The sequence below is a fragment of the Jaculus jaculus genome, chromosome 2, assembly GCF_020740685.1.
Source record: "Jaculus jaculus isolate mJacJac1 chromosome 2, mJacJac1.mat.Y.cur, whole genome shotgun sequence".
Classification (NCBI taxonomy): domain Eukaryota; kingdom Metazoa; phylum Chordata; class Mammalia; order Rodentia; family Dipodidae; genus Jaculus; species Jaculus jaculus.
In genome coordinates, this window is record NC_059103.1 from 151,363,063 (window position 1) to 151,377,009 (window position 13,947).

The 13,947-nt window shown below is 43.4% G+C and overlaps 1 protein-coding gene across 2 annotated transcripts in view; it reads right to left on the bottom strand.

Annotated features, from left to right (window-relative positions):
* Positions 1-13,947, bottom strand: part of Znf704 (zinc finger protein 704) — a 236,754-nt gene that overhangs the window by 2,226 nt on the left and 220,581 nt on the right. The window contains exon 9 of one of the 2 annotated variants that reach the window (XR_006635730.1): positions 12,416-13,338. Coding sequence is in view for 1 of the 2 variants with exons in the window: in XM_045142915.1 (XP_044998850.1) it covers positions 13,227-13,338 (112 nt within the window). In the remaining variant the exon portion in view is untranslated. Of the gene's footprint in view, positions 1-920; positions 13,339-13,947 lie in introns of those variants that run through there. The other variant, XM_045142915.1, reaches the window with a different exon arrangement.

The following is a 13,947-nucleotide window of genomic DNA, read 5'->3' on the forward strand; positions in this document are numbered from 1 at the left end:
TCAAGGCCTACTACAATGTCAAACATGTGCATGTATCTGGTCTCTATAGGTGAACATAACAAGCCCCAGTGGGCAGATTTGTCCAGGGAAGGCTGGCTGGTTTAGCCCAGACTGGGGACTGAACACATTGCTTGGCATAACAAGATCAGCTATAGTCTGAGCAATGGCTCAAGTTGAAATCAGCAAGGTCGAATGCCAGAAGACACACGTACACATGTGCCTGGCAGTGACTTTGGAAGCAAATGGTTAACATGGGAAGGTCAGCCGTTGCTTTTAGATCGTTTTCACAATTCTATGTTAAACCCGGAACCTTCTGTTAGGGTTTTGGTGTGAAATGTCTCTTACAGGCTCATGGGTTTGAATACTTGGTCCTCATCTGGTGGTGTTTTAGGAGGCTGCATAGAACCTTTAGGAGATGGGACCTACTGGAAGAAAGTGAGGACTTGGGAGGCAGGCCTTGGGGTATATTCTAGCCCCACTTCTTGCTGGGGTCTCCATGTGTTTTGGTTGACTAAGATATATGCCACTGTGGGCTTGAAATCCTCTCTCTATGCCTTCCCTTCTATAATGGATTGTGACCATGAGGCAAAGTCCACCCTTCCTCATTCAAATTGCTTATTTCTGGCATATAACCTATATGCCAGACCTATAACCCCTTGTTTGTTTGTTTGTTTGTTTCTTTCTTTCTTTTTTTTTGATGTTCAGTGTCCTCCTTTATTGCTCTTTGCCTCATTTTTTTTCCTTTTCACAATTTTTATTAACATTTTCCATGATTATAAAAATATCCCATGGTAATACCCCCCCCCCGCACTTTCCCCTTTGAAATTCCATTCTCTATCATATTACCTCCCCATCTCATGTGTTTGTTTCTTGATATAAATTAGCTGTGCTTTATTTTAAATAAATGAACTCAAAGAGAGGCAGATACACAAAAACTTTTATTAAGTGGAAGTTAGACTTACTTTATGGTAATTAGCCAGTTACAAGTGCATCTAAATTCATGGGTGTGGACATTGTAGAAGTCAGAATGGTCTTACTCAAAGTCCTGTGTTCTGGCTCAGTTTGTGCCAGTGCAAACCAAGGTAGAACCATACACAGAGTCAGTACAGGTCAACAATGATGTCAGACTACATTGGCAACACCATATTCACTGTTACAGCTAAGCATTACAGAACATGGAAGTCCAAGGATCAGAAGACTATTACTAAAGTGATTCTTACTCTATGCTTTCCTTCTATTACCTGCTTCCAGAGGATCAGGTCACAAATCCTCCATCCTGGGGGGACAAAGCCTCCTCACTGTCTTACCTTAAATGGGCCACTGACACTTGTAAACATTTGGTGGTCCTCCTGATGCCCACTGTAGGTGGACAGCAGCTGTCCCCTTGGGAAAGTGCAGTTTACCTGGTATGATCATTTTTATCTTGTTACTCTTCAAGCTGAAAGTTTTCTTCTGTTCCAATTAGCACCAGCTTATTTGAAAATATTTTTTCCTGGTGTTAAATCTTTAGGAAACATTTTATAAAACTGACACACAAAGTCCGAAACAACCAAAGCAAAAAGACATAAAAAAATGTTAGAGAACAGCATTTAGAAAAACAAACTCACTTAAACATTAGACAAATCTATGTACAGTGTGCCAAAAGCTGGCAAGGAGCATGGCTGAGGAACAGTCACAGAAGGTTTGTCAACCTGAATCTCCAGGCAGTATTTACAGTCAGAAAAGTATTCAGAAATGTAGTATCAGAACATCTGGATTTGGCTAAAAATCATATAAAAAGACAAACTGCCCCTCCCCAACTAACTTCTAATTAGGTAGCAAACCTCTCCAGTATGACCTTAAGTACCAGGTTGAGAAGTGTTTTCTCATATTTTACAAACAGCCTAAGAAACTTTCTCAACAGACACAGAAGAGAACCGGAACAGCAGAGAAATGGAGTTATGTCCACACTGTCAGCTGACAGGAAGAATGTGTTTTTGTGCTGAGCAGTGTGGTAAAGCTCAGGAGAGAAGACAGACTGCTAGGGGAAACGGCTTCCTCAACAGACCTACCAGCAGGAGGGCTGAAGAAACCTGTGTGTGTTCTGTTCAATTCATGTATACATTCTGCCGTGTATACACGTTTCAAAATAAAAGTGATTGTCTCCATGTAATTTTGAAAGAAAATTAATCATTTGTTTTGTTGGAAAATATTTTTATATTTTGTTCCTTGAAACTACATAACTCAAACTCTAAAGAATTTCTTTTTCTTGGGTTGAGAACAGACTGTAATAGTCAAATCCAGACTATCTTTAGTTAATGAAAAATTCACTAGCTTTCTGTAGTTTCATTTGCTTTTATTTATTTATTTTTTTTGAGGGGCTGGGCATTGCACCCAGGTCTGGCATGCTAGACAAGTGCTCCCCCACTGAGCCATATCCTCAGCCTTGTTTGCTTATTAATCCAGGGTTACCAGCACATCCACCACTATGGAACTGGGTATACCTTGTGAGAGCCAACATTTCCCTTTCATTTTAGGCTTAAGAAGTAAAATCCAAACTATTTCCTCCTCATTCCTCTTAGAGGTTTTTTTTTTCAATTTATTTTTTATTTTTTTTTTTAATGAGCCTGGCACCTCACAGCACAGTTGGATGCCTTGTCTTTAAATGAACAAAGGAGGCATCCCACTTTCTCCTTTATTTCGAATATTTGTAGTTGTGATTCAAATTCTCTATGAAAAAAAAACATTTGGATTTGATATAAAATGCATGTCTCTTTTTGAAAATGCATAGTTTATAATTTATACATTCATCTGATAAGAGTAAAGACTTTGTAAGGAAGTACTTACTCCCCGAATAGTGGCAAGGTGGTACTTCAAATAATCTCTGAACATTGGACAGTATCTCCACTTAGCTCTAGAATCAGGGCTCATGCAGGCGGTGCCTGTCATTTGAATATCAGGGTCCCTCGGGAAGGACTGTTTCATGTGCTTTTATGGGTCTTTTCTTCCCCTTCTTTTTGTTGTTGCTTATTTAAGCAGACATTCTGAGCAATGCTTCTACTGACAGCATTTCCACTAGCTACCCTATTTTAAGTGTTCTGTATCCTCATTTTAGTATTTTAGATTTGGTGTAGAAAATGATTCAGAAGACAGCTTCATTTTTCAATGCAGAGTGTTCTTAAACTTTTCCATTGGCTAAGGGCAACAGAGGTTTTGAAATGACTGCTTTCTCTCTCCTCAGCCCCTCATTTGAAAGAAATGACCACAGGTCACTTGGAAGTTGCTTTTGATGATAGTCTTGAACCCTTTGGGATCTAGCAATTATTTTCTTATCCTGAGTTCTAAGTCTATAGGATTTTTATATATGAAATACTTTGGATATTACACTAGGGAATAACAGGGTACTGGTTAGTCCAGAGAGTGTTTGTTTAAGCGGTTGGCCACAGTCCAACTGTCAATTACAAAAATAGGAATCTTCAGGTGTACTGTAGGAAAATACAGAGTAATGGTACATAAACACTATATATGAGCCATTCCTGAGCTATTTTCCACCCAGGGTATTTTCAGCTGTTGAAGTCATGGAACTAGTATACTTCGGGGTTACTAAGTGCTTTCTTGAATGTCGAGATTGGTTCCAAAGCTTTTCACCAGAAATTTTAGGGCTCCCCCATTGGGAGACTGTGGCAGAGGGGACTTTTCTGTTGTCACAGGGTTGGTCGTGTGGTAGTCACACTGATTTTCAATAAGCAGAATACAGGAAAAGGGGTAAACCCAGGCAGTATAAACTGCAAACTTCATCCTTTTCTTGAGGGGCACAGCTTAGCATTAAGCTCCATTGTGGATCTCTGAGGCTCAAGCAGTAGCCAGAGGTCATGTTTCTCCTTTTCCCTCTCTGTCTTATCCATGCCCCAAGTTTGGGAAGGGTTACCCTGGGGCAGGGGACATGCACTTAAAAAGGCATGCAGGTTGCAGTCATTGTCTTTCCCCAAACAATTAGACTGTGGGAGAGTCTGCCTTTTCATGTAGTTAAGGCCAACTCTGCCACTGTCTGATGAAGCCCCTTGTACTGGCTCCACGGCCCATCCTAACACAGATCCCAGCACACGGGGTCTGTTCCGCTCTCTCAGCCTTGTTCTGGAAGGGACTGAAGGGCTAGGTGACTAGCAGGGGAGCTCTGAGGCCCAGGGACAAGAATGACATCTTATGGAGGGCACCTGCTCACTACCAGGTGACCATGCCTGTTCAGACCCAGGGAGGAGCTCCCCCGCCCCTGCCGGAAGGGGCAGTCACAGCCACTGAGGAAAACGTGCGTGCATGTCAGGAACAAGTGTGCTCTGGGACAGGGATTTTGGAGAGCACTCAGAAACAAGAACAAACCAGCCTAACCTCTTGGCCTCTGCCTGGGGAAGATGAGAGCCAAGGAGGGAGAGGAACAAGCCACCGGCAAACCTGTAACAGCTGCCAAGACGGCAGAAGGCCAGGCTGACGGTGAGCCCCAAGCTGTCCCCTCACACTCCGCTGGGCAGCTCTAGTCCTCCTTGGTCAGGGACGCAGAGGGAACTACGCAGGCAGCAGCTTTGCTGCTTCTTTCCAAAGAGGAATTTCTCCTTACTTATTTTACATTCACTTTATTTTATATTTTTTAGAGTAGTTCAGTGCAGTAGTGAGAAGGGGAGGGCTTTCTTCTTCTTTTTTTTAATTTGAGAGCGACAGACACAGAGAGAAAGACAGATTGAGGGAGAGAGAGAGAATGGGCGCGCCAGGGCTTCCAGCCTCTGCAAACGAACTCCAGACGCGTGCGCCCCCTTGTGCATCTGGCTAACATGGGACCTGGGGAACCGAGCCTCGAATCGGGGTCCTTAGGCTTCACAGGCAAGCACTTAACCACTAAGCCATCTCTCCAGCCCAGGGAGGGCTTTCTTCTTTAATCGTAGCTCACTTGCCTTTCTCAGGGGTGCCACTTTCTACTTTGGCTAATTTTCTGAACTAAAACTGTGGGCAACTGATCCTAGTAAGAAAGTGTAATAGCTAACTAGCTGCAAGGATTAAATTTTAGCAGGTTTATAATATAAAAGGGATGCTCTTTTTTGGAAGTTAATAATTAAACTGTAGGGGTGGATGGTGCCCACTATGAAAGAATATTTTAAAAGAACAATAATAACTAGTTTAATCAAAACCTGAACCTTTGTTTTTCAAAATTCATATTTACTTTTGGAAACGTGAGTCTTTCTTCTTGTTCCCTAACACTGGGCTCCTTTTTTTTTTTTTTTTTGGTTTTTCAAGGTAGGCTCTCACTCTAGCCCAGGCTGACCTGGAATTCACTAGGTAATCTCATGGTGATTCTCCTATCTCTGCCTCCCGAGTGCTAGGATTAAAGGCGTGTGCCACCACGCCTAGCTCACTTGGCTCTTTTTAAGTCCTGCCACTGTTGTGGCATTGGTGCAAACCATCATAAAGAGATGTCTTTTCCCTCAGAAGAGGACAAGGATAAGCCGTTTCCTTCTCCAGCATGCTATACTTCAGAAGCACAGTAAGAGTATCATCCATCAAAACACCTGCTATTGAACTAGGCAATAGGCCAACGTAGATTTCTAGGCTCCTTCTGTGACAAGATGCCCCATGGGTGGCTTTAGCACAAGATGGTCAGTCAGGTAGACTAACAGAGAGGCTTAGATAAAGTTCCTTATTGGACACTTATTGGACAGCCCTTTAATCATTCACAAGGGGAGAGATCTTGAGTTTTGTCTCTTGTTCTTTAAATGGCATGCAAATTTAAACACGATTTAATATGTCCAGGCATTCCTAAATTGCATTTGTAACTCTGAGATGGTTCTAATCAATTAAAGTTTATAGAACTAGAATGTTGGATGCCACCAGGAAAGTAAATAAAAATTTCCTAAGGAGTCAAACCCTTTCCTCAAAACACTGTAGTTATTACATGCTATAATTAATCAGTTAGTTGGCTGGAACTTGGGGATAGTTATAAGGAGACATATTTGGGGCTGGTTAAGTTTGTATTTGGCAATGTGACTGAATCTGCTTTTCCTTCTATGTCAAAGGATTCAGACTGAAAGAATGAGTTGAGAACATGGTGGAGTTCTGGGTCTTCACAGTGCTAGGGTCACTGTGGAAGACTCCAGAGCTAGCCCTTTCATGAGCCCTTTCTTCCCTCTTTGCAGGCAATAATGAGGCTGACTCAGGGGTTCAAGACGACTCTGGTTTGGCCTGGAAGGTGGGATATGGGTGCTAGCTAACATACAATTCTGCACTGAATTCTTGTGAAGATCAAATGAAATTGTCTGAAAGAGACATGTATCATCATATAGAATTATCCCAACAGCACCAGCACTGCAATTGAAGATGCGGTTTAAAGTAATGTAGTCCCTTAGACTAAAGGAGATAATCTCTAAACGGACACATTTATTCACATTTTGATTTTGCTCTTAAAGATGCTATAGTTTTCTATGTGGAAAAGTTTCCTTTGAGGTGAATGGATACTTCAAAATACCCAAGCGCCTCAAGCAGGGAACTTGCCAGATCAGAGGTGAAATCATACCAATTTTACATTGGAGCAAGACTTAGGGACATGTGGCTTGGGTCACATGGAGAGATGGCAGAGGGCTTTGGCACAGGAGGCAACATATGCCACCTTAAAACTTTAGGGGCTCCTGGCTGCCTTCTTCAAAGGCACAAGACTGTTTTGCCAGCCCCTCATCACAGTGGTCACGGTAATGGAAACATAAGTGAGGGTTACAGCTCTTCGGTGCTTTGGGGCATGCTCTGGGTGTGTGTTCTCATCAGGGGCAAGGCTAGATGAAGTCTATTGATATATTAAAATAAAAATATTTTAAGTCTTCCATAATTTCTGGGGGACAAATGACTCATTTTTTTTTCATGTCAACTGCCCAGACTGTGCCAATATGTGCATAGGTAGGACTCATGAAGGAACTGGTCCTGACAGCCAGGGACTGTGAAGTTGACTTCCACAGCTGAAACCAGCGGTCACTGGCTGTGTCTGCCCACATATAGCTTTTCTTTGGTCTGCACAGTGTTGGCCAAGAATCTGGGTTGGTTGTTAGCACTTAAATGCCCGATTCCGTATTTTCAAGTCAGATCTGGCAGGCGTGGGCCCGATTTCTCTTTGTTTTGATAGTCTAGAGTGGGATGTGGGCCATTCTTCTGAGTAGGTGCCTACTATCCAGCTTGACATAATCGCCACCATCCCCTAGGGTCCCTCTTTGTCCTGATCTTTGCTGATCACTTAAAGACTTGCCTGGCCTTTCTAAAGGCATCTAAATCCGCTGCCAGAAAGAAGTGTCAATGTACAGGTGAGGTAAGATACATGTAGCTCCGAACCACACAGCAGTGAACACTATGAGGACAGTGGTGGTATTCCAATGGGATGGTGGTGGAGAGTTACAGGCTACCTCATCTCAAAGTCTGGGTGCTGAGCTTCTCTTACTCAGGGCAATTACAGTATGAAACCCAGGTCTGAATAGCCTTCTTGCTCACTTGCTAGGAGCTGCCCAACACTTGTATGGCTACTCCATTTCTGTGTCCTTTTTGATATTACATGCATACTTGGCTAATTAGGCTAGCTGCTGGATTGCTAAAACCTTAGGAAGAAAAGATGCTTTCTTGTTGTAACAGTGAGAGGATTAAAAAGTACTGCAATGTTATGAACTGGTCAGGACAAAGGTCACAATTATTTTTGCAGTTAATAAACTCTCCGTGGCTCTCCTCCTTGTTTTCTTTCTCCCATGGGAATATGGTCACTTTCTGTTCTCAACCTTGTGTGCCTGTGAGTTCCTCACAGTGAAATAATAAAATCAAGCACTTGTTCCAATGAGGAAGTTAAGTTACTTATATGGTGCTAAGGGTGAAGTCAATTCTAACACTACTGATCTCTTAAGAGTTATAGCTTTGGATGTATGCACTATGATTTTTGGAAATTTCCATCCAGGGATTTTGCTAGTTAATTACAGGTATATGATTGTGATAGGTTGAGAGGAAAACTCCTAATACAGAATTCGTGGTTTTACACAAAATTTCTCCCATGGTCTTCAAGCCTATCTGCTAGTATCATTTTTTTAGGTTTAAAGTATACAATCTTAAAGTGACTTTTTTTCTCTGATGTTTTGGAAACATACTGGTCATGATGGAGTAGTTGCTGCTACATTGATTCTCTTGTTAATAAGCATTCCATCCATTCTGCATTTCTACCTTACTCAGAAGGTTAATTGAAAAGATATGCATCAAAAACTTGCTTAAAAGAGGCATAGCCCTTTGTTTGGTGAGCAGGAGTTGTGTACAATATTAACAATTCCTGTCCATTAAAATACTGTATTTTAAAAAATAAGTACAATGTATAAAATCAAGGTCATTGCCCACAAAGTGTTCATGTTTGCTGTGATTATAAAACACTGCATCTTGTAAAATATTTCCAGTTCTGCTTACTTGAGAAGTTGAATACTAATGCTTATTAGAAAAGTGTCTTGTCTCTTAGAAGTGTAGAAGCCTAAGAAGTGTGTTTCTTCTTTCATTTGGAAATTAAAATTATAATTATTACTGTATTGAAGATTACATTTTGCCACAACACATTACCCTTGAGTTTCTCAACCCACACAACAAAAGATATAAAACATGAGATTGTCTTCAAAAGAGGAGCTATTTACAAAACAGGACCAGAGGTAAAACTCTCATTCTGAGTCCTGGTCCTGTGATAGATTCACTTTTTAAAGCATGTATGTCATTGGAAATGGGCCTTTTAAAAGTCAGTCATAACAAGCAAGCCAGTTGGTCTAAGTAACTTTTATACTATACTCTTGCATTACTCATTACATCATTGATCCCTAAAAATGCTAAACTCATTTTATCTACTGACTTCCACTTTGGCTAGTTACAATGCAGAAAAGATAGGCTCAAACAGTTGCTGTGGAAGATCCCCACAGGTAGGACCAGAGGGAGACTGTGTGCTGCTGGTAGGGTTCCTTTATTACAGAAATGAAATTGTCAGTTGACCCGTGTGCCCAGCACGTCCTCCAAAATGATCTACATTCTCATTCATATTCATGAATCCTGCTGGATGCACTCATTTGTATGCACAGATCCTTCCTGGCCTTCACACAGGTCAATGCTACAGAGGATGTGGCTGGTAGAAATCCTACAGTGTGTGAGAAGCAGCACCTGTCCACAGACATCCGCGGGAGTTTGCTCCTTAACATGCTCACGAGCAAAATACACATCGTTCACGGCTCTCTTTCACATAGAGAATGCTGCTGCCTACAAGTCAATATACAGTCGCCCAAACCGGGTGATTACAAAAAGAAATAGCAAGGCTTCATATTCACAATTACATTCAGAAGAAGCCTCGCGGAGTCTATGAATACCCAGCAGGCAGTGCGCCTGTGGTTCAAAGGCCAGCCTTAGACTTCAGGCCAGCTACAGAGTTTTTTTTTTTTTTTTGGATGGGGCATGGCCCCCATGCCTCACAAAAGTCGACATTGTCCAGTTCATACGAGTGTCTTGAAATGATACTGTGTTTACATGGAAAACTTGTTCTGACAAGAAAAGACTTGAGACAAAAAAAAAAAAAAGAAAAAAAAGAAAAAAACTTTTCCTAGTCTTAGGATTCCCCAAACCTATTTCACATACCCCTTGTGTTTCCCTGAGGAAATGAGTATTATTACAGTAATTAGCTACTATGCTCAAGGTATTCTCTCACATGTACAATGCTGGCCACTTTTCTCTGAACCTTCTCAAGGGAATGCCATGCTTCTTTGCAGTGCAGTCTGGTGAAGGGAGGATGGATCTCTGGAGAACCCCCATTTCTCGTGAAAGGTGGTGGAGTGTGACACCAGATATCACAGACTTCAACTCAAGTGATCGTCGCGTGTAGTGGGGGACATTTCAGTAATTTTTTTTTTTTTTGCAACATAATGGACTACCTTCAAAGAGCTCCTAGAAAGTTCAAGGACTATAACAGGTGCTGTTCACTACTGGAAACTTCCATCGGCAACACAGTCACGAGAGGCAAGGAATCACTGCGTTAGGGCATCTTGTTTGAGCACCGAGCTGCCAACAGGCACTTTTCGGCTGAGCAAGCTCATTCCACTGCTCTCTGCCTGACGCTGGCTTTTGACAACCTGGGGAAGAAACTTCCTAGAGATGAGATGAGGGAAGCATGCCCCTGCTTGAACAACATTCTTCTTTTGCAGCCGGCTCCTTGGGATGTGTGCAGGGCCGGGCGCCACTTCCTCACTGGCTGACTGACTCCATGCAGTTGAGGAACCCCGTGTCCACCGGCCTCTGGCACTGCCTCCCTGGCCCACCTGCTGCTTGGGTGCTTTCTCCAAGTTGTTTTTGCTTCCCATGAACTGAGTGCTCCTACTTTGGAAAGAACTAAGGCAGGAAACTTTTGCTTGTTGCCCATGTTGCTTTGCGGCTAATTAGAGCCTCTATGAAGCCTGAGAAGCCTCTTGGAAGAAGAGATGACCGAGGAGAGAGAATCAGACACTTCCACCGAACTGGAGTTCATTGTAGCCCCACTCCTCTCGTATGGACTGCCCACTGAGCTCCCATTCAGCAGCTGGCTTACCTGGGACCACTCTTCTCACTTCCCCTGACTCCCCACCAGACAGACACAAAAAGAAGCTGGTTTCCACAGAGCTGGCATATAGTGGAAGTCTGGCTTCATTTGGCACTTAATTTGGTTCCCTAAATAATAAAATAACTACTTAAAAATTTAACTGCAAATCAAGCATCTGCTGTTCTCCTAATTCAGTCCAGGGAATGGGCATCTGCATTTCCAGGATGGTACTCAGGGTTTGTCTGGTTGAATGGAGCCCTCCTCCTCTGAAGGGCTGGAGATGCAGAAGAGTCTTGTGAGCAGGCATCGGAGAGAAGGGGAGATCCAGGGACAGTGTCTTTGGCCTCGCAATTTTACCAGCACCTGTGCACTGCCTGAGAAACAGCTGTACAGGTCCGGGCTTGGAATTCCGCGGTGACAGCCACAGGGCCTAGCTTAAAGCCCACTCTCCTGCAAAGGTTCAAAGTGTGTTTCAAAGTTCTAGAAGAAAGGATGGATTTAACTCCACATCACTTTAATCTTCTCTGATCACAGACTTTATCCAAGGATCAAAATCCGGGGAGCCGTGCTGAGAAAACCTCTGGCCCAGCACTTTTGCTATCATTTAAGTGCATGATGAACTCTGTCCAATGGCTGCTCAGTCTGCTCATGGCTGAGGGCCTCCTGCACCAGCTGGAGCATCATCTTACAGCAGTGGGGACTACAGGTGAAGCAATGGGACACCAAGAGAAGAAAGGACATGCCCAGGCAGAAGAAATCAGCACATCTCCACATTTTGTAAAAATACTGGCTCCTGGCTGACTTTGTAAGGACCAAGATGCAGAGTACAGCTGGTGGAGCTAATGTTCACAATCAGCGTTGATGTGAAAGTACATGAAGCTCTTTTTCTTTTCTCTTCAAATAAGTGGTTTTTTTTTTTCTTTTAAATAACTGAAGGAAAAGTCAAGATCTCTTCCAAGGAGTGTTTTTTAAAAAAGTCATATGAGCGTTTAAAAAATAAGATTGCCAAAATATATGAATGCACAAATTAAGGATGTTGCACTGTGGAAACTCCTTATATTAGAAAAGGATACCTCTGACTACTAGATGACTTCTTTCTACTCTGTAGAAAAGCATATGTACATCTCTAAACATATATTAAGCTTTCCTCTGTGCAATTTCACTTAACATTCGTATGGCTGCTACCACGCCCCCATCCCTACCCAATGCCTCCTATAAGGTGCTCTCATTCTTTGCATAGGTACAGGAGAAATAGCTCCTTAGTAGGACAGTTGGGAGTAGGACACATAGAGAATGAGCTTACTGACAGGACTTGGCAGCTGCCTCCCATTCCTTACTGCCCAAATAACCAATTAGCAAGTATGCCAGGTGAGACATCGCAGTAGATGGAGCACAGTGCAAGCCCTGGCCCTACTAAGTGGAGAGAGTCCTATACCAAGATGCATTTTCCTTTGGGTGTTCTATATGTTTCTTTCTGAACAAATGCTTAGTGAATAGCTCCAATATTTTTGTAAGAAAAATAAAGGTTTAGACCTTCCATTTATCCATATAGTATTGATATTGTTCACGAACCCATCTCCCAGACACACTAAAGCATAAAACCTATAAAAGTGCACTCAGAGTGGCAGCTGGTTTGTTGACCTAACGGGACGTTCTGAACAGATGGGGACATGTCCGCTGTCTCTGCGCAGTCTGCAGCTCTCTACCTTACCTGCAGTGAGCGGTAGGACTGCAGAGCAGCACTGAGGATGAGCCACAAACCTGGCTGCCATCTCGACAAGACAAAGCAGGGCACACCATCCTAGCTGCTGTTTGAGTCGCGTCCCTGAAAGAAGCGTTGAGGCTTACCAGATGGCTATGGCGCCAGTTCTCATCTGAGCTGTGGCAGGGGGAGAAAGCCGTTCTGCTGCTTTGGGAAGAGCTTCTTAGAAATCTGCGGAAGACTCCTAGATGTTGGTGAGCAGTAACAGCTGCATGCATCGAACTCAGCTTGGGGCCAAAATCTGCCGGTGATTTCCACTGCCAATCACTTCTGAGCTAATGCCACCTGGGGCCCTCCAAACTAAAAGCTCTTCCGTGGTACCGCTTGGGGTCACTCTTAAAACAAAGCAGAACAAACGACACAGACATAGGAAAGATACCACAGTGCTGCTGCTCCTCACAGCCTATCATGACGTGCTCTGCCCCCAGGAGCCAAGTAGGAAACAGGGAAAAGACTATTCACAAAGTGGGCGCTGTCCTTTGAACAAATGCTTCCTAATATCCCACATAGCTTGTTATGTTGTCTTTTACGTTTCAAAAAAAAAAAAAAAAAAAAAACAACTCACAAATACCACAATTCAGAAAGCTAATTGAAATATGCTTCCTTGCTTGGTAAAGTCTTGGGCCTGGTTGGTTCGATTGCTGCAGAAGCCCAGGTTTAAGACGTAGACACAGAGTGAGATTGACTTTTGAAGGGAAAAAGTCATTGTAGCTGCTCTTGGCTGGGTCCTCAGTAAGAGCAAAGCAGGTGTTGATTTCCCTTTTCTTGCTGCAATTCCACCGAGGTTACTGGAAGGGCTTTCCCCGGGCCTCCAGTAGGGTTTCTGTGGAAGGAGAGGCTCTTTCCAACACCTGCAGCAGAAGGTGAGGCAGGAACAGCTGGGTATCCCCACTGGGGTCAGTCGATGAATCTCTGGCACGCCTTCTTCCAGCGGCAGGCCGTGCACCACATGTCCCGGTTCTCCATTCCGTACACCTTCCGGCACTTTTTGCCCTCTCCCCTGGGCTTCCTGGAGGACAGAAGGAGCACATGTGGTCAGGTGCAGGAAGTGAATAGGCCTTCTGTGGAGAGTTCAGAAGGGCAAGGAAAACCAGGGGATTGAGCAGGGGCTCTCTCTGGGGCCAGACTTTTGTACATGCTGGCTGCTTCCCTGGCTGCATGTAGCTGTTTTCTTTTGCTAAGAAAACCCTTGAGGTCCTGCCTTTCCCTTTGTGGATATGTGTGCTGGGACAACTTTGTAAGGTTAGCACAATAAAGAGCAGTGGAGTCAGGCAATCAGCGCATCTAGTGCCAGAAAGTGCTACATGGGCAACTGGGGGAAAATGACCAATATATTTGTCTAAGCAACTCATGGTCTAACCTACTTAACAGCAAATCACCTGGTGTGATGCTCACACAAGTGCATTCGTGGTGCACAGCCATGGTGGGAAACCAACTGCTCTTGATTTGGCTAACTGATCTGCTCAGTGGAACGGGACCCACAGCTGGAGCTGAGAAACAAGTCAGAACCATATCCAAACATGAGCCAGCCCTCCATTATCAAGCTACTATGTGGGCTACAAGAGGGCCTACACCTATTAAATTCTCTGTAAAATAATAATGGTTATCCCATTTATCT